General features: G+C 38.0%; 1 protein-coding gene across 2 annotated transcripts in view; it reads left to right on the forward strand.

Annotated features, from left to right (window-relative positions):
* Nucleotides 1-2,161: 2,161 nt before the first annotated feature.
* LOC124406277 (neuropeptide SIFamide receptor) overlaps nucleotides 2,162-24,845 on the forward strand; it is a 69,451-nt gene continuing 46,767 nt past the window's right edge. Inside the window, exons 1-2 of one of the 2 annotated variants that reach the window (XM_046881647.1) lie at nucleotides 2,162-2,193; nucleotides 2,391-3,261. In XM_046881647.1, the coding sequence (XP_046737603.1) occupies nucleotides 2,640-3,261 (622 nt within the window). In that variant the 5' untranslated portion in view covers nucleotides 2,162-2,193; nucleotides 2,391-2,639. Of the gene's footprint in view, nucleotides 2,194-2,306; nucleotides 3,262-24,845 lie in introns of those variants that run through there. The other variant, XM_046881637.1, reaches the window with a different exon arrangement.

Here is a 24,845-nt window from a genome sequence, read left to right on the forward strand (position 1 = left end):
GATGAATGATTGAAACATCGTGTCAAGTCATGCAGAGTCTCTTAATGAAATATGAAACCAGTCCGTGAAATAAAAACTTTTCTTTCCTTGGACATTCAATTCATCATTGAATATCGGCATTGATCATTCGACACACGTTTTCTCTCCTTTATTATTTGTAATTATATAACCAACGTTTCAGTTTAAGCATACCTATATTCAAATTTACGATTTTTCCGATTTCCAGAACACTTTTTAGACTCGAATCTTGAAATTCGTCCCAATTTATGATATTTTTAGCCGAGGAAACTACCGGATCCGTAAATTTTCAAACGTTCATTTTCACCGATCTGAACATCGTAAAATGTTAAGGAATTTTTGTGAATTCCAACGTTTGTCAACCGGAATAAATATCCAACCAACAGATATTTCATGCTTAAAAATAATACCAACGGCGGTCGAATTCTGTTCGATCTGAAATTATTTTTACGTGATTCAAGAAACCTGGTATCACTCATGTTTTACCAATAAGAAAAATGAGTACATATTAAGTCGTACTTAACGCTTATTCTTATATAATAAAAAAAAAAAAAATGTCAAGCCATCCGAAATGAAAGAACAAAGATTTTCCAGCATAACACAAACTCCATGTAGCACAGATACAAGTCGATTGTTGTCTGATTTCGACTGTGAAAATATCTGACGCTTCGCAAAAAACTAAACGAATAACTTGGATCTCACATTTTTTCACAGCTTCATTTCTACAGCTGGAATTCAATTTTTTGCAACATTTGCAAACACTTTGGACCAAAACAGAAAAACATTGAAAAAAAAAAAAAAAAAAAAACTTCATTACAATTTCATCTGTTCGTTTCTTTTTCCTTCTTTTTTTTTTTGACAGAGGCTTGTTTTCGAAGAGCTAAAAACCTGCGCAACTGAAATCAGACTTGAACTACAGGTGAAAAACGATTTATTCCGCTGAGCTATTCTGATGCCATAACTCGTCAATTAATATGACGGATAAACGAAGATGACTTTTGAACCTCGTTAACTCGGTTGAAAAAAAAAATTCAACTTTTGCGAATAAAAAATTAACAGACAAATAACACCATAGTCTCTTCATATCGTATAATTCCCAACGGATGTCGGAAATTATGAACAAACGTCGTTCAGATGATGATCCAACCACCAGCACCATGTTGGTAGCATCAAAGTGTAGACTATCTCCGTGTATAGAAACTATCCGTAAAGTGAAGGAAAATTAAGATGGCGTTTTAGTAGCAAAAGTTAAACAAAAGCGCCAATCAGCTGGTTTCCCTTATTGTTTATAAGCGCCATGCTGGCGACTTGTTGAACGACTATTTCCTGCTTTCGACGATGACTTTTACGAAAGTTTACGTTTCACGAAAGCCCATACGAGAGATATTTCTCCTTACCACTACCCTCCACACATCAAAGGAGCTGGACTCTTGGGATAATTTTCTCAGCGCATGGATAGCCGAGAAATCCGCGGTATTCAATTAGATCGCTATAGGATCGCGATGGCACGTAAGGCTAAGGCCATGTTTACCTTAAACTAGGTTGAAGGAATTCGCTGGGATTCTCTAGGAACTGTCAGGTTGAGGCCATCAGGCGTTCCAGTGCCACCTGCACGGTCGCGCACGATTATTGGTACCTGTTTATAGTGCAAGTTGTGGTTGTGTTGGTTGTGGTTGTGGTGGTGGTGGTGGTGGTAATAATAGTTGTCGATATGGACCATAAGAGTGGTGGTGGTGGTAGTAGAATCACCGGTTGTGATGGTACCGGTAGCAGAACTAGGTAGCACATCGCTTATCCAACACACACAAAATTCCACGCGCATAACCACGCGCTGCAGTCGATAACGCCTGCGCACTCAAAGATGAGTACCTCCAGTTTGCCGCTGTGCCAGCAGACAGCCCGCCGCATCTCAACAGTTGGCGTTTGTCTCCGAAAGTCCAAGCTTCGCATCATCCGACGAAGCATAGAGCTTGCGGACTCTTCGAATAAACTTTTAAGCGATACCTGAGATAAACGTGGAAGAAATTGATAAAAGGAAGAAGAGAAGAAAGCAATCAAACGTTTGAATCGGTCGGCAGAGGATTTGAACGGTTTGTAGAAAATCGAAAACAAAAAAAAAATATATATATTTATATAGATTGAAAACGATCTTGAATAAGATCGTCCATGTTATCAGTCAAAAGTTCATTTTACTTTAGAAAGCTCGTGTTTCTGGTTAAATTCGTATAATCCCAAAACTTTTGTCAAAAGTTAATCGAATCGAAGGATTTAAAAATTGATGGATTGACGGTGAACGAAAATCGGTGAAAAGAGACTTGTGATTTTTTTTGGCACCACGTCGCGTGCGTTAATAATTTATTTTATATAAACAGCGATAATAATTGTCGATAATCATCGATTTAACGGGGTAAAGTAAATTTGCAATTAATTGAAACAATTGTTTAAGAGAAAAACAGATACAGAGATAGAAACGTAAGGCGAGGAAGTGAGTAGAGTTGAATAAGAAGAATAAGAAAAAAAAAGAACAAGAAGAAAAAACTTACTAGCAACAAATAGTCGAGCAGACACGATGCCAGTTGTGTAAACTTAAAAAGGTGCCGTGCGGTGCCGTTGATAACTTGATGGCCGATTCGTCGGGAACAGTACACGTGATATTGAAGTTTCCAATGCTACAACCCCCGTCCCCGCTTTTGGAGATGGCATCTCTTCGTCTGCCGGATTCCGAGGAGTTTGACATAGACACGCGACATAGAACGAACGGAAACCAGGTGGTCCCGAGTACCACGACCTCGGCAACGACGATTCCGGGTGCGATACTGTCGACCACCCAGTGGACCACGCATCCGGGTAACAACGACCTCTTCTCAAAGGTGAGAAGCGAGCTGAAGGAGTACGTCAGCAACTCTCTGGTAGACTTGGTCACAGCCCCGAGTCCTGGAGGTTCAACGATGGAGGAATCACCGATTGGTTTCCTGAACGCGAGCGGTTCCACAAACCTCTCGAGTGATCGACTTCCGGACCTCTTCTACAGACACAGCATGGCCATGACAGCGGTTTACTGTGTCGCCTACATGCTTGTGTTCGTAATTGGATTAATTGGTAACAGTTTTGTGATTGCTGTGGTTTATCGCTCACCGAGGATGAGGACTGTGACCAACTTCTTCATCGTAAACCTCGCGGTCGCCGATATACTCGTCATCGTATTCTGCCTACCGGCAACACTGATGAGCAACATCTTTGTCCGTGAGTAAAAATAAACTATCTTCGATATGATCGTTAGAACCAGCCTTGTTCCGTCCTCCGTGTAAAACGCTTTGAAAGCCAATCGTGGATTAGTCACTGGTGCAAATACCCATCACTGCAAACCTGCAGCCAAACGTCACCGTCGTGATCGATCGCGATCGTTTCAGTCTTCATATCAAAGAGCTGGCAAGAATATTAGCCCGTGATTAATCATTGGAAGCTGTTGTTTCTCGTATAGTATTTAACAAGGTATTTGGAGATACGAGAATTCATAGAAATATGAGGACTGAAATGTTCACAGAATTACAAACGATCACCTCGTGTCTCTTGGCTAATTTTCTAAAATCTTTTGTCGTTCAGAGCTTTCGCTCTCTTTCATGGCAGACTCTAGAGTCGATGACTTTTCTCACTTCCATAGCCTGTCTTTGTGTTTGCTATCTGAAACCGACAGGGGTGGAAGGTGACGGTGTGCACAGTATATTTTACCGTCACTTTACCGATATGGATGGCCTATCGCGGCGATGATCTTAATGCAAAAATTCGACCCCGGGGGGTGAAAGTGCATCTAGAAGGCGCGAACTTTCACGAGATACGATCTAATACGTAAGGAAAACAAACTCAGATTTGCGCAAAAAAAAAAACCAAAAAAACCAAAAAAACGTCAAACCAAACACGGCTGGGAATATTCTTGTCAGGTTTGAGCTTTTGTCAGACGAATGGAAGGCGAAAAAAGGCGAAGAAAAAAAATTAGGGACGAGCTAAGGGAGGGAGGAGAAAAAAACGCAGAGATCCATATTAGTTGTATTTTTACTCTCTCGAGTAGGTACGATGGAATTTGTTATTCCGAACGTGTCGACCTGGTCTTCACCGATAAAATATTTACCACAGTTAAAAGGCTCGAGAAACATAAGATCCGGTAATAATGTTATTGCGGCAAGTAAACGTAGCGCGTTACGCGTGTCATCGCAGTACCTACGCATCACGTCTATATATGCGTGCAAAAGTGTTGAAGAAACTAGGAAGGAAGGGGGAGGATTGAAAGCTGTTTAAATAAAAACACCAACATTATAAAGATTGTAAGGTCATCGAATGGAATGAAAAATAGTCAAACAATCATCGAGCGTTAAAAGTAGAACCGCTTGTAGGAATTGTTGACTCGGAATGAAAGGAGGAAATAAATAAAAAAGAGACAACGAATCATGCCCAATTTTTATATGTATAGAAAATGGCAGGCAACAGGCGCTTCCCGACACAATCAGCTCGTGCAGTACTTGTGACGATAATTTATCACACGCACTATATTTGACTGGTGCGGTCCCCCTTTTTAGCCCGGTTCTTTCGGCTAATACACGACCGTTTCGTTGGATAAATAGTGGGCCAATGTTTGCTCGGGGAGCCGGACTAGAGAAATACGGTAGCCAAGAATGAGCCAGAGTTTCTGTGTTATGCCAATTCGATTCGCCGATGTATGTAGATAGCATATGTGTTTGGATCAATTTATTGTTATTTTCTTTTTTTTTTTTTTGCTTCCAAATTTTCAGAGAAAAATTAGATTCCCATTTAGATTTTGTATAAACTGAATTTCGTATTTTCCTATTGCATTAAGCCTTTGTTAAGGTATCGAATGTTGAGTAGGTGGATAAAAAGTTGCTAGGTTGATGGTAAAAATTACGCTCGACCTTAACACCTGAGAAGCGTAACACAATGACAAAAACACATTTCTTGCGCACTTGTCACGTAGATCTTTAAGCTACACGATAGCTGTAATTTTCGCAATAGTGATAAGTACATGTATAATATTCAAGTGCAGCATTGATCTAACCATTCAATAAATGCAAGAACGTCTATATAAGTATGGCTGTAAAAATGTGCAATTTTCATTCTGTTACCCAAGTTTTAAATATCGTGGGGTATAATTACCTGTAAAGTTGGAAAAAAAGGAAGTGAATTGCAGTAAGATAATAGCCGAGGAGTTAGGAATTTACTTATTTAAAAAAAAATAAAATGAGTAAAACGAAAGGAAGAAGAAGCGAAATAAGGACAAGAAAAACAAGCATCCATGGAGCGTGGAATTTGCAGCGCGGATAAAACAATCCTAGTTAGGCGGTTATAGCGGAATTGTTAGTTGTGAATGTAACGTAAAATGCGTCTGGAATTTTAGCAGTGATGTTAAGAGAGCTGAAGAGAGATAGAAATATATATGTATAGCAGGTATAAGGAGCAAAGCTCGCATATAACGTTTGGGTGCCTGTGTGCAGTGTAGAATCGACGAAATGCATTCTCATCCTCCAACCGCAAAGTATAACTTCTGTTTATGGTATTGCCTCGATGGCAGGAATTGCGAGGATTATAACAATTCATTTGCAACGTAGAATGAGTCCCTTTGTTTTGTTGAAAACCCCTCCAACGCTTTAAATTGTGATTAGAAGATAAGACAGAAGATGAGACGCCGTTTAGTCGAGTTTCAACCAACCATTAGTTGTGGTGAGAAAATTTCAAACATTATTGCGCAAGCGAATTCCCGTCGCCTGTCAGTTGTTGCGTAGGTGTAAGTATCACAAATGTGTGGCACATAGCCCACAGTGTCAATGGATCCCCATTATCCAATGCGGAATTCATTAGCCTTCGCTGTTAGGAATACGTTCGCTTCTCTACACAGCCTTGCGTTTAGCCTGGTCTGGTATAGACGTACGATATATATATATATATATGTATAGAGACCTACAGTATGTGCATGACTTGCCGACTAGCATTGCTCGCAAATACTCGTATGCACTTATCAGGTGGTCGAATAAGAAGACGAGAACGAAGAACGAAGAACGAAGAACGAATAACGAAGAAGAAGTGTCAAATAAACAAGTTGAATTCCATTTCTCTGACAGTTGCAAATACATCTTCCTTTCTTTTCTTTATCGTATCTTATTTCACTGAATTATAATTATGCCAATGGCCAATATGGGAGGAGGATAACCACGCCACAAAGAACTTGGCACAAAAGGTGAAACTCATTGTTCTCTCGCATGACTGCAGGTGTATTTTAAGGACGATTCTTAAAACGGCCAAAGCACACCCGAGTTCACGCATCTTTTCGAGGGAAATCGGGCGAGAGTAATGTCGTATTATGGGACACCAGCTTTTCATCTATACAATATTGATGCAAATGGAGTGTGTATATACATATATATATATGTACGTATATATTTATAAAAACCTGGCTCGTGAATGAAAAATCTCCTAATTTGGTCTAGAAATCGTAGAATTGCAAGAAGTTACAATGTGCGAAATTGAAAGTTATTTTCACGCGAGTCTAGGAGAGCGAGATTGCCATTTTAATTGGGTTATCAATTTCGTTTAAATGAAATTTATTATTCCAATGTCAGCGCAGACTAATTCTCTCGATCGAATTTATAAAAGCTTTGGTTTTTTACATGACTTGAAATTCTGATTTATCGCAAATTGAATCGTTACACCACTAATGGTATTACAATCAAAGATTATGGCACGAATCCGAACCTTGTTAATTTTTTTTTTCCATGGGTTGATAAAAACGATATAAACAGTCGATACGATATAACGGTAAGACTTTTGGTAAATGAGATTTTTTGCAGGATTATTTTCAAGGCTAAAAACAGAAAAAAAACTATTCATGAGTTCCAATATTCGTAATTTCGCTATTCAAATAGGCACCAATGAAACGTCATCACGTGGCTCGATTTAAAATTTCGCATTTTCATAACTCTTCTTGGAATGAGTTCATTAGCGATTGGAGGTCAGTAGGTCGAAGTTTTTGTGCAAATACCTCACGTTGCTGGAAAAGTTTATCGAAAAAAAGAGAGAATAAAGGAGGGAGGGACCAAAGTATTTAATTTTTGAATGTTCTCCACGAAGTCCTTGGGGTCGTGCTGCGGCGGCCTAACCTGTTAGGTAAAATGGAATTTAGGTCATGTTGCAGCGGCGACGATGGGTCGAATTCTTATCACGTAAGGTGGCACAAGCTCTGCCGCCGATTCAACCTATTGATTTATCCCTCACGATCAGAAGAGAGAGAGAGAGAGAGAGAGAGAGAGAGCGAGCGCCGGCGGGGGGGGGGGGGGGGAGAGCTTTTCACATTATTCGGATGTGGAGAGGAACTCAGGTGGCATCGATCAGGCTTCAATTGAAGGCTCGCCCCTTTCCTTTCGCCTTTCTTTTTCCCCCGCATCCTCCTCAACCTTTGAACTCGAGAAATGATTTAATTCCGGCGTAAAATCTGCGACTGATGTCAATTAAATTGTGTTTAATTAGACGAATTCATTTGCAATTATAATTCAGAATGTACGAATTTCAATTTGAAAGGTCCGTTATTAATTACATCAAACCGGGTCATTACTGCAGTATGACTTTCCTACTGCAACGAAAGAAGTTAGTTTCATTTTTGCCAATTTCAACTCATTTCGTTCGTCAATTTAATTTTCCATATCTCTGACATTGATGTGAAAAACGTTTCACGCTTCGTTATGAAAATACATAAATTTCATTCCAAATTCGTGTCAAGATAATTAGCAAAAAATCGATCCGCAGACAAAGTGAATCCTAATTCGCAAAAATTGGACGAAAGATACAATTTTGGCGTCAAAATACGGATACGAAATCTTCGCTGAATTACTAGCCAGTGAACAACTTCTCTATTCAAATTAGCACTTTCCGAAATCTCGCGCTATTTTAAAGAGAAATCTATTCAATAAAATCCAATCCAATCAATTTCATATTTTCAGTATTTGAGCTTTGATTGCGTCATTTCTGAATTTCGGTAATCGCGTGGATTCTTATTTCACCTTTGACGTGTTTAAGCAATTTTTTAATTTGATTCGCCATGTTCAAACAGGCAATTTGCCGCTATCTATGAACAAAAGTCTGTCGTCGAAAGATTATCTTGAGATAGAAACGGTAGACCGGTTTAAAATTTTCTGGTAATAATTAATTTTCCAATTTTTTATCGCACCCAATGATTCGCGGTCCGTTTCACCCTTGTCTAAATTAATTTGTCTAATCACAGTGAGCTCAGTCTGCTCGTTCTAATTATACTAAAGAATTGGTGATTGTGAGGATTGTTGAGTCGTTTACCGAAGGACAGAGTCTCGGATCGTTATTTAAATTTGCGTAATCACCGTATGCAAGATCGTCGTTAACTGATCTCTCGATCCCCGCGATGTACTTCAACAAACCAGCCACAGCCAATTGAGATATATATCCACAAATTTATCGTTCATATATCGGTGAAATGAACGCAAAGCGTTATATCGCGTGGCTGATCGTCAGATAAACGCCAGGAGGGCGAGAGGGAACAGAATATTGGAATTCACACAACATTCTGATAAGTATAAATATCGAAATTATTTTCGTCTGGTAATATCTCCTTTCAGTGCTAGACAGGCATTGATGGATTGATAATCGACTTGGCGCGTTTCATCCTGCGGCAAAGAAACGAAGAAAAACGAAAGAATCAAGGAGAATAACAATACCCTGTAAAACCGACGGCTTTAATTTCCAGCCAAACCTGATCAGCGTGGATTAAGTTATTTTACCAACTTATCTTATCGGTGACAACGCGAAGAAGTAGCTGCCTTTCATCCCCTCGTCGTTTTCAGAAGACAAAGAAACGGTTCAGAGGTGTTCTCACAACGCCGAAAAGAGAGAGAGAGAGGGGAATTTTTTATCTTCTTTTTTTCTTTTCTTTTCTCTCTTTTTTACCACGATTATGTCGTACATGATACAAAAAAGGAGAAGCTGCCGTTCAACACGCGAGGGAAACTCACACCCTGCACTGTATTATTTATATCACTCGCAGGAAGTGTACGAGAAAAATTTCTGCCCTATTGCAATCGGGTATCGCGTGTGTGATGGGATTCGATGAAAATCTTTCCTCGTCACGTGATTTCTTAAAACTCCTTTGTCACCCTAATACATTACATATAATGTAGCAAAAGTTTTACATGTAAAAAGTTGCGCGCGAAAAAATATTACATCGAGTCGTTGAGTTAAAAAACTCGTGGATATGTTGCACTAGATTCTTTAATAAAAATTTCACTCAGCAAACTGGATGAAATTTTCTTCGGCAACCCTCGGAGGGCGAATTCACTCTTAGATATTTTCTTCGGACATCCCTTGTCGCGAAAAAAGGGTAAATGGTAGAAAAGAAAAAAAAAACCGAAAAACAGACTGAAAAAAAAAGTAGAAGAGGTAGAATAAATTCAAGCGTCGTTTAGCCAGAAAAATATGGTCTCTGACCCCGACGTTCCACGTTCTTGGGTAAGGCAAAAAAAAAAAAAAAAAAAAAAAAACCTCCAAGTTATTGAACTCGAAAAATGCCAACTTCATTCATAACCACACCCCCTATACGTGAACGCGGCTAATTTATGACCCGGTATTGATCCCACTTTGAAAAATTGAACTTGTGCGAGAGGCAAAAAAAAAAAAAAAAAAAAAAAAAAACCAAGAAAAAACTTCCCCTTGCGTTAAGAGGGCGAATTTATCCGATAATTAATTCCGCGACGCGTCCAGCAGAGATCAAATTTCCAGTCAAGATAGTACAAAGGATGTAAGAAAACGACGAGGAAGGTATTCAAAAGGAAGGGTAGGATGAATAAAAAAAAAAAAAAAAAAAGGCATCGTAGAAACTTGGGGTGATGCATCGATCAATTTCACCTGTTTTCACGTTGTCGAAATAAGGAGGCGAAGTGCCCATCGATCGAGTGCAATTTCTGGCGTCTACCGTGAATCTCGTTACTTTATCGACTGGCTATTTCTGGGCTCCCGTCACCCAGTAAAACCAATTTTAGTTCGGTAGACTCGACATAAAAATCAATGTTCCGTACATCGGCGATCGCGGAGCTGTTTTTATCGTTCAAGGAGTGAATTTTCTTTTCTTTTCTCTCCTCTCCTCCACCCTTAGCTGGACACAGTGTTGACTACGCAAATAGTATTTCATCAGTCTTTCGACTATCGATTGTTTTTCAATTCAATCCTGTAAAACGCGGTTTTCCAATCTCCTAAGAGATTTGAGAACTCAGCAAATTTTTTTTTTTTTTTTTCTTTTGATACATAAAATTTTACATACCCTGTACCCACGATTTTAATTTTTCTTTTTTTTTTCATTTGTTCTACTCTCAAACAGTGTCCATTCCTTGGACTCGCGTGATTATTCAAAGTTGTATACAAGTGAGTCAAACAAACCGTTCGATCATCTTCGAAAAGCATAAAGCAAAAAGCAGTTCAGGTTAAACTGAGGAAAAAGAGAAGGAAGCACAAGAGTACCAAACACGCTTGTTCCATGGGCAACAAGAGCGCGGAAAAATAGAAAAAAGAAAGCTGAGTAAGCTTCGGTTGAAGCAATATATATATATATATATATATATATATGTATATACTATAGTTACGGCAATCTGTTATAATCCACGAATACCTAGCGTAACCCGTACAGTTTATAGGTGCTTCCTTGTGTTTTTTTTTCTTCCCTTCTTTTTTCATATTTCTTTTTCTCATTCAGTGCCTTTCCACCGTTTAATATTTTTCTCTTTCTTTTATCAACTATTTATATCCAGACTCACTTTGTCTCACGTCCCTGAAACAATTCACAGCCTTTTCTGAAAGCCGCCGGGGATACATTGACTGTCAAGTCGATGGTCTCCCTTCGGGTTACGGATTGCTTTAACAAAATGCACCGACTAGGTGGAATGGCATGTTCATTTATCAAGCCTGGCCTAAGGAGACGTGTGTAAATTTTACACCGCCTCCTTTGTAACTCGACGTGGCTTCCTATTAGATAAATTAAAGCTCTAATTTAGCTGCGGTTCTCGTGGATTAATTTTCCTTGAAAATGACTGTATGAATGGAAATAAATTCGAATTACACGTGCTTGGCGAGCCGGATGTTCGTATTTTGTGCAAGCTCAATTTTTTTGTTTTTCTTTCAAACAATAGAAAAAATTACATTGACTTTATTGTTCGTCTCTGCAGAGTCATTTCCGAAAATATGTAGCCATTTTTTAGAACTCTTGATTGAAATTTGATTATCGTTTGGCACGTGGTGAACGTTTTTTTTTTTTTTTTTTTTTTAACGACAAGAATTCTAAGTAACAAATATCGAGACCTGAATTGCAGTAAGTATGTCGATCTATTTTGATGGTCAGAAGAATCAACGTTTCGCAAAAAAAATAATCGAAACGTGAGCATATGAAGCTTTCAAATTTGAAACATTTAGTCTGGATTCATTGAACAAAAAAGATATATTCTCTAAATAAAATTTAGTCAATTATTCTCTGATTTAATTTTTGCAAACTGTATCACACGAGAATCTTTTGAGAACAATCCACAAGAAGAAATGCGAAAAAATAAATTGAATAATATTAGTATTAATTATCAAACAGAGAAACAGAATCAATTGTAAAGTCGAATATGTAAACTTACGATAAAACTGAACTTCTTTCAAAACCGTTTGGTCTTCTTCGGGTCGAAAAGAAAGAGAAAAAAAGAAACAATTTTGGCCCTGAATTACTGAACGTGAAAATAAAATCGGTGAATTTGGCTCACAGGTAATAGCGAGGTGGGGTTGAAATTCCGAATTTGAAAAGTTCCAACAGTGTAAAATTTTTTGGTGGGGAAACTTTGCGTAAAAAAATCAAACTCTGAGAAAATATGAAATTTCCGGAAGAACAAAACGCCGAAAAGGCGTAACTCCGGAAAGTCAAAGCTCCGTAAGTACGAAAATGAGAAAATTAAAAAATCTGAAGGATCAAAATTCCGAATGATGGAAGATTTTCAGTTTTATAAATTTCTGACTCGGTGGGATTTCACCATTTTCCACATTTTTACGTTCGGAATCGTGGTCATTCTAATTTCTAGCTTTACTAATTTTTTATACCCACTTCTCAAGTAAACTATTCTGTCTAAGTATATTTTAATTTTCGAAATTTCACTCCATCAAAACTTAACTCTACCTTCAAATTCGGAGCTTGGACCCCACCCCGTAGCAGCAAGTCTAATTCTCGAGCAACGGCATGAAAGCACGAAAGCTGCATAGGTGAAAGCCGGCGCCCCGTATTCTCGAGGGTTGCATGCACCCTGATGTAGGGGCAACGGCGACCCGGGCAGGTGAGTGTTCGTACGTATCGAAGGCTGCGCCGGGGTGAACGCCCTTCAGTGACCGCGTCCCGACGCCCGCGCCGCCTGGCGCACAGGGGAAGCGCAAAGTCCAGAAACTGGGGCTTGATCGTTATAGTTATACCTAATTCCTAGTCGTAGAACAGCATTGTTTATGACTGCGGTGAAATCCTTCCTTGAGGGAAAACCCTCCGCGTAAGATAAGAAATGGCAGAAGAAGAAAGAATAGAAAGAGACCACATTAAAGATGCGCAGAATCATGCCAAAAATAGGATCGATAAATGCTCCTAGATTGATAATCGGAAATAATTTATTGACGCTGCTGCTGTAATAATCGCAATTTTCACATAGATTTATTATTCTCCGTTAGACAGAGAGCAAAAGATATTCCGTGATTGTCTAAAAATTTCATTCTCTTTCGGCAGAAAATTTTTTCGTTACATTGTCTTAACTCTTATGTTTCTAGTTTCTACTGCCCAGTACCGAAGAATTTCTTTTCCATTGATTTTAGTTTGCTACTAGAGAAGCAGCAGCAGGACGAGGTTTGCATTTATGTCGGTGAAAATTTGCCAAAGATAACTTGGCGAAAATAATTCAGATTTAATCACCCCCTTCGGAATTTTTAAGTTAAATTATTTCAACATTAAGTAAAGCTGTTCAAAACCACTTAAACGTAAACAGTTTACATTTCAAGTTACTCATCGCGTGTAACGATCTTATCACAATTATTATTTAGCATAAACCAGAACTGAAACAGCTATTAACAATCCTAGAATTTTAGTCATTAGCATAAAAAATCATGTGACGAATATTAATTCGAATAGTCGTTCAAGACCGGAAAACATCCGATAATTCAGGCGAGACGTATTTCCAAAGATTAAAATAATGACGAGTAGTTCGATGATGTGGTTCGAAATTAGGTCTAACTAATTGTAAAATGCAGCAGAAAAAAGTGAGACAAGACTAAACAAAAAACAAAAAAAAAAAGTATACAAAATAGTAAAAATAATTAAATCGTAACGCGACACACGATTCTCAAATATTTATTGCAAAATATTATACGTATTCCACAGTTTCTACTACTGTGTAAAATTCTGTCGATGTTGTTTTTGCTTTTCTTTTTTTTCTTTCTTTCAAGGCCGCCAAAAAATTGCGAGGAGGACTTTTATCCAGGAATATCGTCGAGCTTGGCTCACCTTCGAGTGGGTGAAATTTTCCTTGGGAACTTTTACGTACATGCACGGTGCAGGCTTAGCAATATATGGGCGCAGGTTATGCAAGTTTATGCTCGAAGCTTTGGCGGGATGTTTTGCCTCAGAAATCTACTGCATCTGGCCTCGAGTGCCAAGCAGCCAGAATATAGCCAAGCGACGCTGTACCAAATCGACTGAGCTTACAGGTTTATGTGCCCGGTTTGAAATTTCCGCATCCGCATCCGGATCGATCGGACTTCCCTCCTAGCTGCGCATCCCCGGTAATTTAGTTGCGAAAACAATCCGATCGATATCAGATGCGTTTGAAAAATTGATACCTCTAATGATAGATGAATCATTAAACAGTGACTTGCGATGTGATAAAAAGACAAATTTCATTATTTTATGGATGTTAGTAATTTTTTAATTAAACATAGTTTATTGAAGTTTATACTTAATATTTATTCTGCGAGTAGATAAATTAATTTGAATAAATTTGTTTTGTTAAACCAAGTGAGAGAGTAATAACTTGGCAAACATAGTTTACGAATCGTTTGACTGATCATTATTACAGATATAGGTACAATTGACGGGTAAAACGGCTTCTATATTATTGATTCTATTTCATTTACTTTTTCCCATTCCTTTAAGGAGGCGTACATCTGCTTGTCACTTATAATTGAATGACAACCGGCGCAGTTGGTCAAGTGACGTAGTGCTTGAAATTCTAATAATAAACACGTTGACAACATATCCTGTGTCAGTATTTCACGCGATATTTCGTTGATTAGGTAAGACGTAGGTATTGACAGAGTAAAATCAGGAATAAATGAATGAACAAGCGAAGTGCTTTTTAAAATAGATGTTTTCTCAGTTTTAATTTATAACGTATCGACATGCGACACCGATAAACAGGAAACTTCAAGAATAGCGCATTTGCACGTACTTCAGAGCGTACAAAACTCTCGAATAACGAATTCCTGAACAATCCGTCGCCAATTGATTAGACCGTTTGCCACAGAAGGTGCGGAACGGGCTCGGTTTAAAAAACCAAAAATATGGTCAATTTCATCACGCTTCGACGCACTCTCAAAGAATATTACAACGGCTGGCAGACAATCTGCTTTTCATTACTGATTATGGACGCACGATTTAAGCGATCTCAGAATGGTAGTGACGATGACGTCCAGATTGAATCTGTGGTTGTTTAAAGAACCAACTTGGCACAAGTGTAAATATAACGCTTGCCGGTATACATATTCAAACTCCATTTTTGACACGTGCGTAAAACAGATCGCATTACATTTATTTTCATCAAAAACTATATCTACGAATGTCAAAATTTCATTAATTTTTCGCTTTAAATCTACTGTTAAAATTGATTTAATTATTTCATTCAATGGAAGTAAAGGAAAAAAAAAATACGATCTAACAATACTTGGTTTCTTTGAACTTTTTCCTGCAAACATCTAATCGTGCAATATCGTTTACCTACAAGTTATTTTATTTCTTTATTTTTCTCTCTCTTTTTCCGAATAGTCCATCCTATTACATCTCATCACTTGCCTCTTGCATATCTACCTGTAACATGTCACAGACGCCGAGGGATTTTCATTACCCCCGACGGTACTTGACTCGGAATTTTCTAGTAGGCACTAGCCGTGCACCTACTTAAGGATAATCAATATCGAGGAAACGAGATTGTTAAGCGGTCATCGAACGATGACCTGATAATTTTTGGCTCTGTGTGCGCGAGAGCATAAGTGTATTGGCAAAATTGCATAATATTATATCGCGATCAAGTATTAAAATTAACGAACAGGAAAGAAGAGCAGAGGTTAGTATAATCCATTGATTAAAATTAATCCGCATCGTGGGATAATAATTTCAAATTTGAGCCGTAAAAATAAAGAATCTCATATCACGTAAAGAAATTAAAAAATTTCTTTCCTTTTTTATCTTATCGAAATTCGCCGATTTGCACACGTAGAAGACGAAGTAGATGAGAAGGTAAAAAAAATTCTTATTCCTCGAACGAAAGGCACGCGATGATGGAATTTATTGAATATATTATTGTTCTCCTTTTATCCGTCGATATAGAATGCGTATTGAGCGATGAGTGTGTCGACGAAGAATGAGTCGTCGAATCTGAATTCTTTCTCTCTTCTTCGTCTTCGACCGAGATTTAAGACTGTCCCGTAATCAACTTTTATTATTGGATAAATAACAGGCATTGAAAAAAAAAAACGAAAAGTGGATTTTGTTGTTACACGTCAAAGTTTCGATTCATCGTGGAGGACAGAGTTCTCGCGTTTCCAACTGACGCGATGAAACATCGTCAATTGCCGATGAATTTTTTCAACTGTTAAAGAATAAGCATTCTTACGTATACACAACTGTCCTCGCCTCGTTGGTTATAATTCGTTTTATCAGCGTCTCAGGCGTGCCTCCGTGTCTCTGTGAGTCTCTTTGAATGTGCGCGTCTGTTACAAACGAGCCTCTTAAAAACATGTTATTAACAACACGATCCGCTTGCCGTGCTTATAGTCTCAGCAAGTGCAAAGGCGTGCGACGAGAAGGCCGCACATTTGACAAACGATTCACATCTTCAAAAGACGGAGAATAATTTTTAATTACCTCTACCCAGACGCATTATCTCTTCTCTCTAGACGACGACGTGGAGACTCGAGACTTTGGATAATCAATGCCTAGGCGCCTCCTCCGCACTGCCAACCATAAATCAATGTTGCGTTAAGTGATATTTTTGGAGGGTAGACATTTCTACGTCAATTTTGCAACGAGTCGGAGGGTTGAGTGCTTTCGATTATTATTGAGAAATTTTTCTTCGTCAATCTTTTTAACTCCGATTTTCATACTTCGCAAGTTTTCAGCTTAAAAGCAAAAAAGTTTTGCATCTCTGTCATGCGTGAGCTTCTCAAAACCTTACGTAAAACACGGCATGTATACGGATTGTAAAAAAATATCACGAGGTTAAAATCACGTGGTTTTTTTTAACACCTGTTAATTAACGGGTACAATTTGTGTTGATTGGTACACCGAGCTTGTATGATAAACAAAATATCGTGCTCTAATCAACTGAAACGCTGTTCTTCAATTGATTAATTATGTTTTAACTATTAACTTCACTTTTCCAGAATTTACTCAAATCGGTAAATTTGCATAAAGTGTTATGTTCACCGAGTTTTTTTACTCGATGATTTTGAATATAATATCACCTAAAGCTTCGGATAACTTTTGCGAATATATTTCACGTGTCGAACGAATTACTGAATTCTCGTTTTACACAGTTATCACATTTGTAAAGACACGTTTTAGACATTTCACCGCATAAATTTGTTCGCAGATCCGAATAAGTTAACAAACAACAATATTTTATCAGGCAGTTTGTACATCGATCTATGTCAGTTGTTAAAATAAATTTGAACAAACGCGTTAGAAATGGAAATTAACAAGAAAATAACGAGATGAAATGAATATAAAAAAAGTGTATCACTACTGACTCTCTACACGTTGATTGGGGTTAAAAAGAAAACTCATCCGCAAATATATCAACAAGCACAGTGTAAAAGGTCTGATAAGATTTCAAAATTTTCCACACTCCGAAAATATTCTTTCGAATCCAAAATACAGTTTCAGAAAATACTTCTGAACCAAGTTAGTTAAAAAATAATTGATGCATCGATTAATCGAGTCCGAAAGAATAATCGAACACGAATCGCTTGAATCGGTAAAAATTAGTCGATTAATCGATTATTTCGTGCTTTTTTCTTTTTTTTTCTTAACTGTGCATGCAAAACCAAAATTTCGTAAATCTCAATAGCGGTGAAATCTTTTGATAATTTATAGTTTCATTGAGAATATTTTTCAATATCAGGTTATTACATTAAATAGGCACTTAGTAAATAAGACAATTATAATAATTAATACTTCAATCCCGTAAAATTGATATTGCATTGCATCGTTTATGGAAATAAAAAGCAAAAACCGATTATAATGAAATAAAATCGAGTCGGTCGATTAATCGGTTTTTAAAAAATAATCGATTACACTGGATTAATCGTAAAAAAATAATCGATTATATTTTGTCATTCTTGAATAAACAGCTTGTGCAGATGAACAAGTAGGCGCTGGATAACCTGCATTCGTGTCAAGGCAACCGGGGGCAACATTCGCAGACGGCTTACATCGGTCGATCACAACGCCGGGTAGCGGGCTCTACCTCCACCTCCACCTCTACCTTTGACAAGGGGTAGAGAAAAGGGGCTGATGGGGGTGCCGAGCCGCGCCGAGCCCAGCCGAGAGAAAGCGCGAATTGCAAAATCGACCCTGTTCGTGGAAATCGAATACGTATTAAAATAAAGACGAGAATTCGAGACTGAAGAACAAAATTTGACGGGTTGTAACTGTTTCGAACATCATCGCACAAACCGCCCCCTCGGTTCTCACATGACGTCGAGACAAGCCGATTCTTCCAAGGATAAAAAATTTACGGTCTATCTTGAGTCGTTGATAGGCGATGGTAATCCAGTTTTCATCCCCCATTCCGAGTCGGTCGATGTTTTTTTTTTCTTGTTTACATTCAGTATTAATTTTCATTTTATTCGAAACGATTTTTGAATTTCGATTTTGATGTGCTGTTATTATCAGTTTTCGAAATTTATAAGCGTGGCGAAATTGTCAAAAAGATATTCGCGAATTGCGGTTATTTTATTGAACAAGAAAATCAAGAAAAAAATAATTCACAATTGTCAGTAAATTGCACTTTCATTGTGAAATCGATAAGCCGTAGATTCGCGAAAAAATTTGAAAAGAAAATATGTTGTACACAGTGCACTAAATGGGTAAAAATTTGTCGATTGTTATCAGGCGAAAAATGGATTGTTTAAAAATCGAAAAGTTGAAATTCCACGCATCCTGATCCGGATAATGTTTCACGTGAGTCGGAAAAATGACAGATCAATAAACTGAGTTGGTTTTCGAGGGAAGTTCGTGACAAACGAGGATCTTCGTGAGACCATTACTCCATATTAAAGTTTCGAACTGGAATTGATATTCCTCTACGCGGAAATGTCGATGTTATCTTATTCCAGAATGAATGAATATCCTGCAGATGAAAATCGGACCAGCCGATTGTTCCGTTAAATTACAATCGTCACGCCATACCTACGACGATGGGTAATCATGGGTTTGGCTAAAAAGTATAAAACAAGTGCTCGCATTTCTATATTTCTGTGCAAAAAATCGTTCGGTCAATAACGCCACCGCCTTTGTAGTTTTGGCAAAAATTAAAGAATGCAGAGAAATATTTATGCATAATAAATGAAAACAATAAGGCAAGAGAAAGTTCAGAATGTCAGCCGAAAACCCGGCGGCGGCGGCGGCGGCGGCGGCGGCGGCGGCATATCGAGCAACGCGATGTGATGAATAAATGAAATGTCAAAATGGAAAGGGAAGAGGGGGAAATTAAAAATTGAAAATTGAAACCCCCGGCGTTCATCCGCCAGACTAGCTGGCGCACCGTGGCCTGGATAGAATGCAAAATTCTACAAGGAGCAACGTTCCTAGGCTAGGCTAGGGCGGTGTACGGCACCTACAGGTGAACTAACTAGGTCAGCGTCCCAGTTGGGGTGCGGGTTGGGGATTTACCTGAAGCGTGAGAGCTTGGGAAACGTCCTTGAACCAACCGAACTCGTTCCAGGCCGCTTGCTCCTCTCCCCATATACATACATGCATGCATGCGCACACACACATACGCATACGCATACGCATGCATGCATGCACACATCTATGCACACTTGTGCATATTATCGGATACACGGATATATTAATTTCGACGATTAATTGCGCATCTTCGGTATATCATATTGATAATATCGTGTCCAATTGCAAATATCAATCGATATCTGGAATTCAGAGGGGATATTGAAATTCCGAATTTGAAAAGTTTCGAAAGTGCTAAATTCCAATTTTTTTTTTTATTTATTTTTTTTACTTGCGGTGAAACTCACAGTAAAGAAATAATACTTCGGCGTAACATCAGAGTTTTGAATAGTCCGAAAATGAGGAAGATTTTGAAATCTGTGAATTTTTGACTGGATGAAGTTTCACCACTTTGCTTTTTCTTTGTTTCGGATTTTTGGTTTTCCCCCTTTTTTTTTTTTTCTTTCTACACCCAATCGTTAAGTAAACTGAGCCGTGTGAGTATATCTTAACTTTCGGAATTTTGTTCTGTGGAAACTTTATTTTTCGTAATTTAGCTCTACCGGACCTTTGCTCTACCGTAACTTGAATTTTCGGAATCTGCATTTTGGATTTTTGAGCCGTCAGGTACCGACCATTTGAAACTTTGTTGTTTCGCAAAAGTTTGATTTCGTCACTGTAAGTTTCGGCAGAAAAAAAATCGAATTATGCGCTTTTGGAATTTCAACACCTTCCCAGAATGCTGTCTCCGAGTGAAATGCAGAAATCTAAAGTAATAACGTGGAAATTACTGAATCGTGCAGCCATCATATTCGTAAATAAGTATTGAACGATTTTTAGAAGTGACGAAACACGCAGATCTTTTCAAACGAATTTACAAATTTACCGAAAATATTCGCATCAAATCATTTGTTCGATTAACAAATTTTTACAGAGAATTTCGTCGAGATTTGGATATAAAAAATTTTTACAAAGGAACCAAAAGTCATCAACCACAAGTTTCAGGGGTAACTAGAAGGTTCAATGAATTTTTTTCAACTTTCCACAAGTCCCTAAAAACCCGGATCATCAATTAGGAATAAGAGTCAGACATTTTTTTCATAATAATCACGAGGGGTTGATTTTTTCAAAAGTTTCGAAATTTTTACGCTACATACTCAACATCATTATGGAAATGAAATCCAATTTTCACCTGCCACTTATCTCGTCGAAACGAATATCCAATTCGATGAACAAGAAATTCACGTTTCGTGCAGCGTTTTGCAGAAAGAAAAATGTGGATCCTTTTTCCGCCTTGGTGGCTAGTTAAAGTCATAATTCGAGACAATGTGAAAGCATTTACAGAGACGGTCGTCGCCATAACCCAATGAAATGGCTCGCAAAAATGCGCGGTAATAAGGCGATAAAAAGGCGTCCAGAATACTTATCTCTGTTTGAAGAGTTCTGCACGAAATTTCGGATAATAATTTCTCGGAGTTTTGTACGGTCTCAAGGATGTAATAGGAGCGGTTAATCGCATTAAAAAAGTTTCGAAAAGTAGTTCAAACAAATGTTCAACAGATGTGACTGAAGTCAATCAACTTAGATTCAATGAAACAAAGTTATAACGATTACGCGAAACAAATGTGGACCGAAAATTTTTAGCGAAAACAGTTGCGGTTATTAATTATTTTAGAGAAATTACAGAGTTTGATTAATTTTTTTTTTTAATGCTGATTATGCTCTATATGTAATGCAAGTAATTATAAAACTTTTCGTTCGTAAATAAATTCAGCATTTTTCTTAAGATATCAATTATTCATAACAACATGGATGTGCAAAATGCCACAACTCATTTTAGGCCATACATGGGTATTTATGTGGCAAAGATATTCACGTCAAAATCAGACTCAGTCCTTGAAAGTTGGACAAACAATAGGAATAACTGAATAGTAATTTGATATTTCCAACTCAATTAACAACAATAAACTTTCAGTATTTGAAATTGCAGCCTCAAATTACTTTCCACGAGAAGGGCTGAATGTCGAAATAAAATTCTCTTCAATCGACTTAAGCTTTACTTTTCGAATCTCGACTTCACCATTCTCTGGTATATACCACAAACTTTTCCAATTCAATTCCGATTCTCAAAAAGCAGGTTAAAAAAGTTGTACACGCAGGTAAGCGGCTTAATTTCCTTTCAAATTTCAGCCAGTCAGAGCTTTCACTCGATCATAGCTTTCGATTTAAATGGAAAGTTTTTTTTTTTTTCGCCACCAAGTTTTTTTCCACTACCGAAACGAAAGGGCGTGAATTTATGACTCGAATCGATGGCGACTGCCAGTATTAAATTGAAAACTATGGATGATGCGATTCCTTCACACTGTCCACCTCCAGACCTTGATATACCTACAAACCTTCCGAACCTCCCCCGCATTATTTAACCAGAACATTCCGAGGTCTCGGTGACCAAGTATAGACGTCCACGGTTGCAGATTGCACCTTTGGTATCTGTGACCTGCAACGATTGGTTCAATGGCGGGAATGCAAAGCACAGAGACACGATTTGCTATATAGAGGGTTGTCCCAGTTGTCTGACCCACCCCAAGGTCGTGACCTGTCAGGAGATAACTACGCATCTAGGTCACAAACGGATTCCGCATCGATGAAACGGTGAACGTTAGGTACGAAGGTATAGCCAAGCACCTATGACTATAGTCCGCACCTTCATCTAGCAGCCTATAGACTGCAGGAAAAGAATGTGCAGAGGGTTGCTTGGTTCGCATCGCAATATCCATGAGTGAAAAAAAAGAGTCACACAAAGCTTCTTTGAGGACTAGTAGATCACGTGCTACGTGCATATTGGCTTCATCTTATTTTTTGGAATGGTCTAGGTATCCTTCAATGTGGCTGAATATCGTGAGAAAATGTGGTTTGCTATGTAGTACCGACTTAAAAGGTAGGTCAATGACGAGATCGGCATAAGGAAGTTCAATTTTGAGATCCACCAAATTAATAGATCATTCGCAAGATGGAGTCAAATTTCTGTGATATTGGTCAAGGCCGCAATCGAGTGAGGATATTAGATCGTAATCTGCTCAGGTCGGTGGAGCCATGAAGCAATATGATCATGAAGATGAGAAGAGAAGTTAATTCGGCAAAGAAGTTTGATGAAATGTAACGTCATATTGATAATATCGACAAGCATGCAACATCGACATCAGCGGTAGAAAAACGATTCACGTTATTCCACAGCGACAATGGATCTGGAGTCACATACGTGACCGATTTTCTGTGTCTTTTTATCTCATCGTTGAAACATCGAACACCAAGAATTTCAATCAGGTACCAGGACTTTGATGAAGATTAGGAATCTCCAAGTTAAAGAGTATCAGTTGTAAGCGAGGAGTTGTAACACGATTATTACGAACCTTCTTAAAAAAATGTAAATCGCGTTCCTTATATTCGATGTCAGGGCCAAATGCTCGTCAATAATTGACGTACGTTGGTGAATCGTTCACGTTGATTGGTTCCGAATGAGAGAGAGCTGTTCGGAGGCAAGGATTTTCATCAAAGACTGCACAAACTCCCGTTGCAATTTCTGGGTTTGGCAGAAAGGATAATCGATTTTTCATATCAAGCTTGTCGAACCAATAAACCGATTTTCATCCTCGAGGATTACGCTTAAATGAAGATGAGTAAATCATGATTGCATTGCACTCAGTTGATTTATTTTGATCATAATGATCAGGTATTACTACTTGGTTAGTAATAATAAATCAATTTTTTTTTTTTTTCACTTCACCTATCAAGATATTCTATCGCAGTATTGAGTTTAGTTTTCTTTTAGAAAGAGGTCTGTAGAAAATTAATGGAAAGTAAGGACTCAGATGATCAGAAGCTCAAAGAACTCAAAGCTCAAAATAAAAGACAAAGCTAAAGCAAAAAAAAAAAAATCAATTGTTAATAAGTTATCGAGTATGAGGGATAAGATTGTTTGTCAAAACCCTCCGTCACAGTTCTGCGAGATATTGCAGGAAAAATGATTTTTTTCTTTTCTGCTTGGGGTAGTGAATATATTCATGCTGTCATAACTCTTGTAGGATATTAACACATCAATTTTACCTTCGGTCGATTCGCCTGTCAGAAACCCATTCCAAAAACTGATCTCCTAGATATACGCATTGAGATTATCGACTGTTATCAGCCAGCGATAAGGGCCCCAATAAACAACAAGAAAATCTTAACACTTAGGTTTGTGAGTTTGATGAAAAGGGTGGCGTGTTTTTTCACATAGGAAATTATATTCCCAAAATTTTCCGCCGCACCGAATATCGAAGAAGTATTAATCGCGCGGTCCAGACTTTGTCTGCGACATGTTTTCTCCCATATTTTATTCGGGTGCGTATATTTGCACATATATACATATATATATATACATATCTATCCAAAAGTTAGAGACGTCTAGCGCAACTGGTACCGAATATAAGAAAAGTCGGAGTAATTTATCGACTTGATCACGTGATTCGATGTTGAGGAAGATTTGTCAAGAAAAGTCGACATCATATTATTCGTTCGTTTCGTAGATTATCGCAGGCATTGAACAGCGGTTGAATACACGATAGAATTTGCGAGATATCACCAATTGATAGCAGCTTTGAAAAAAGTGAAAATGCATTGATGTAATGGAATTCCTTTTTCTTTATTAGATCATGCAACGCTATTTCATGATTTCAGTATATCGGAGGGTTGTATTTTCCTTGTGAAAAAAATATCGCTCTAATCGCACTTTCATTGGATGATTTTTGTGGCAAGGCAAAAGAGTTTTGTACCAATCCGTCACTCGAAATGACAGTCAAGTTTTTATTTCTTAGCATTACTGAATAATTGCCTAGTCGAAAAATGGCGCCACTGTGGTCATTCGCCTTATAGGGTATAAAAATAAGCAATTTCCATCGCAGCCAAAATTGGCGATATAATGAAACGACTTTCGCCAGCAAAACACCGTGGAAACATAATTACAAGTATATATATATAGGTATATATTGACATGTGTGTGTGTGTGTGTGTACTAAAGGTGAAAATTACCCGATAAAAATTTGACAGCATAATTTTGCGAGAACAGTGAAGTTAGGTTGGGAAATAATCAAACGAGATTTGATTTCACTGGTGACCTTATACAGGTCCGAATGACGTGCGTTGAAGTTATCTTGGGCAAATGTCTGACGGTCTATCAAACGCACGACCCCAGCGAATTAGGGAGTGAAAAAGTGTCGTCGGAGAATCTACAGTGCGTACAATATGAAAATTTTTTACCGGGTACATCTTACCCGATGAAATAATATACGTACAAAACCGGTGCATGAACTATATAAGAGCTTTTTAGGCTAAGAATTTCTCAACAGCAAAAAAGTCGATGAATTTTATCACAGTTTTAAATTGAATCTGTGTTTTCTATCTTCATAAAAAAAAATATGACCAAACGTGTTTTCAGTGAACAAAAAGTCGGTACTTTCCGAAAATGAAATCCATTTTACGTAGATTTTTAGGAACT

Source organism: Diprion similis, chromosome 1, assembly GCF_021155765.1.
Source record: "Diprion similis isolate iyDipSimi1 chromosome 1, iyDipSimi1.1, whole genome shotgun sequence".
NCBI classification, from domain to species: Eukaryota; Metazoa; Arthropoda; class Insecta; order Hymenoptera; family Diprionidae; genus Diprion; species Diprion similis.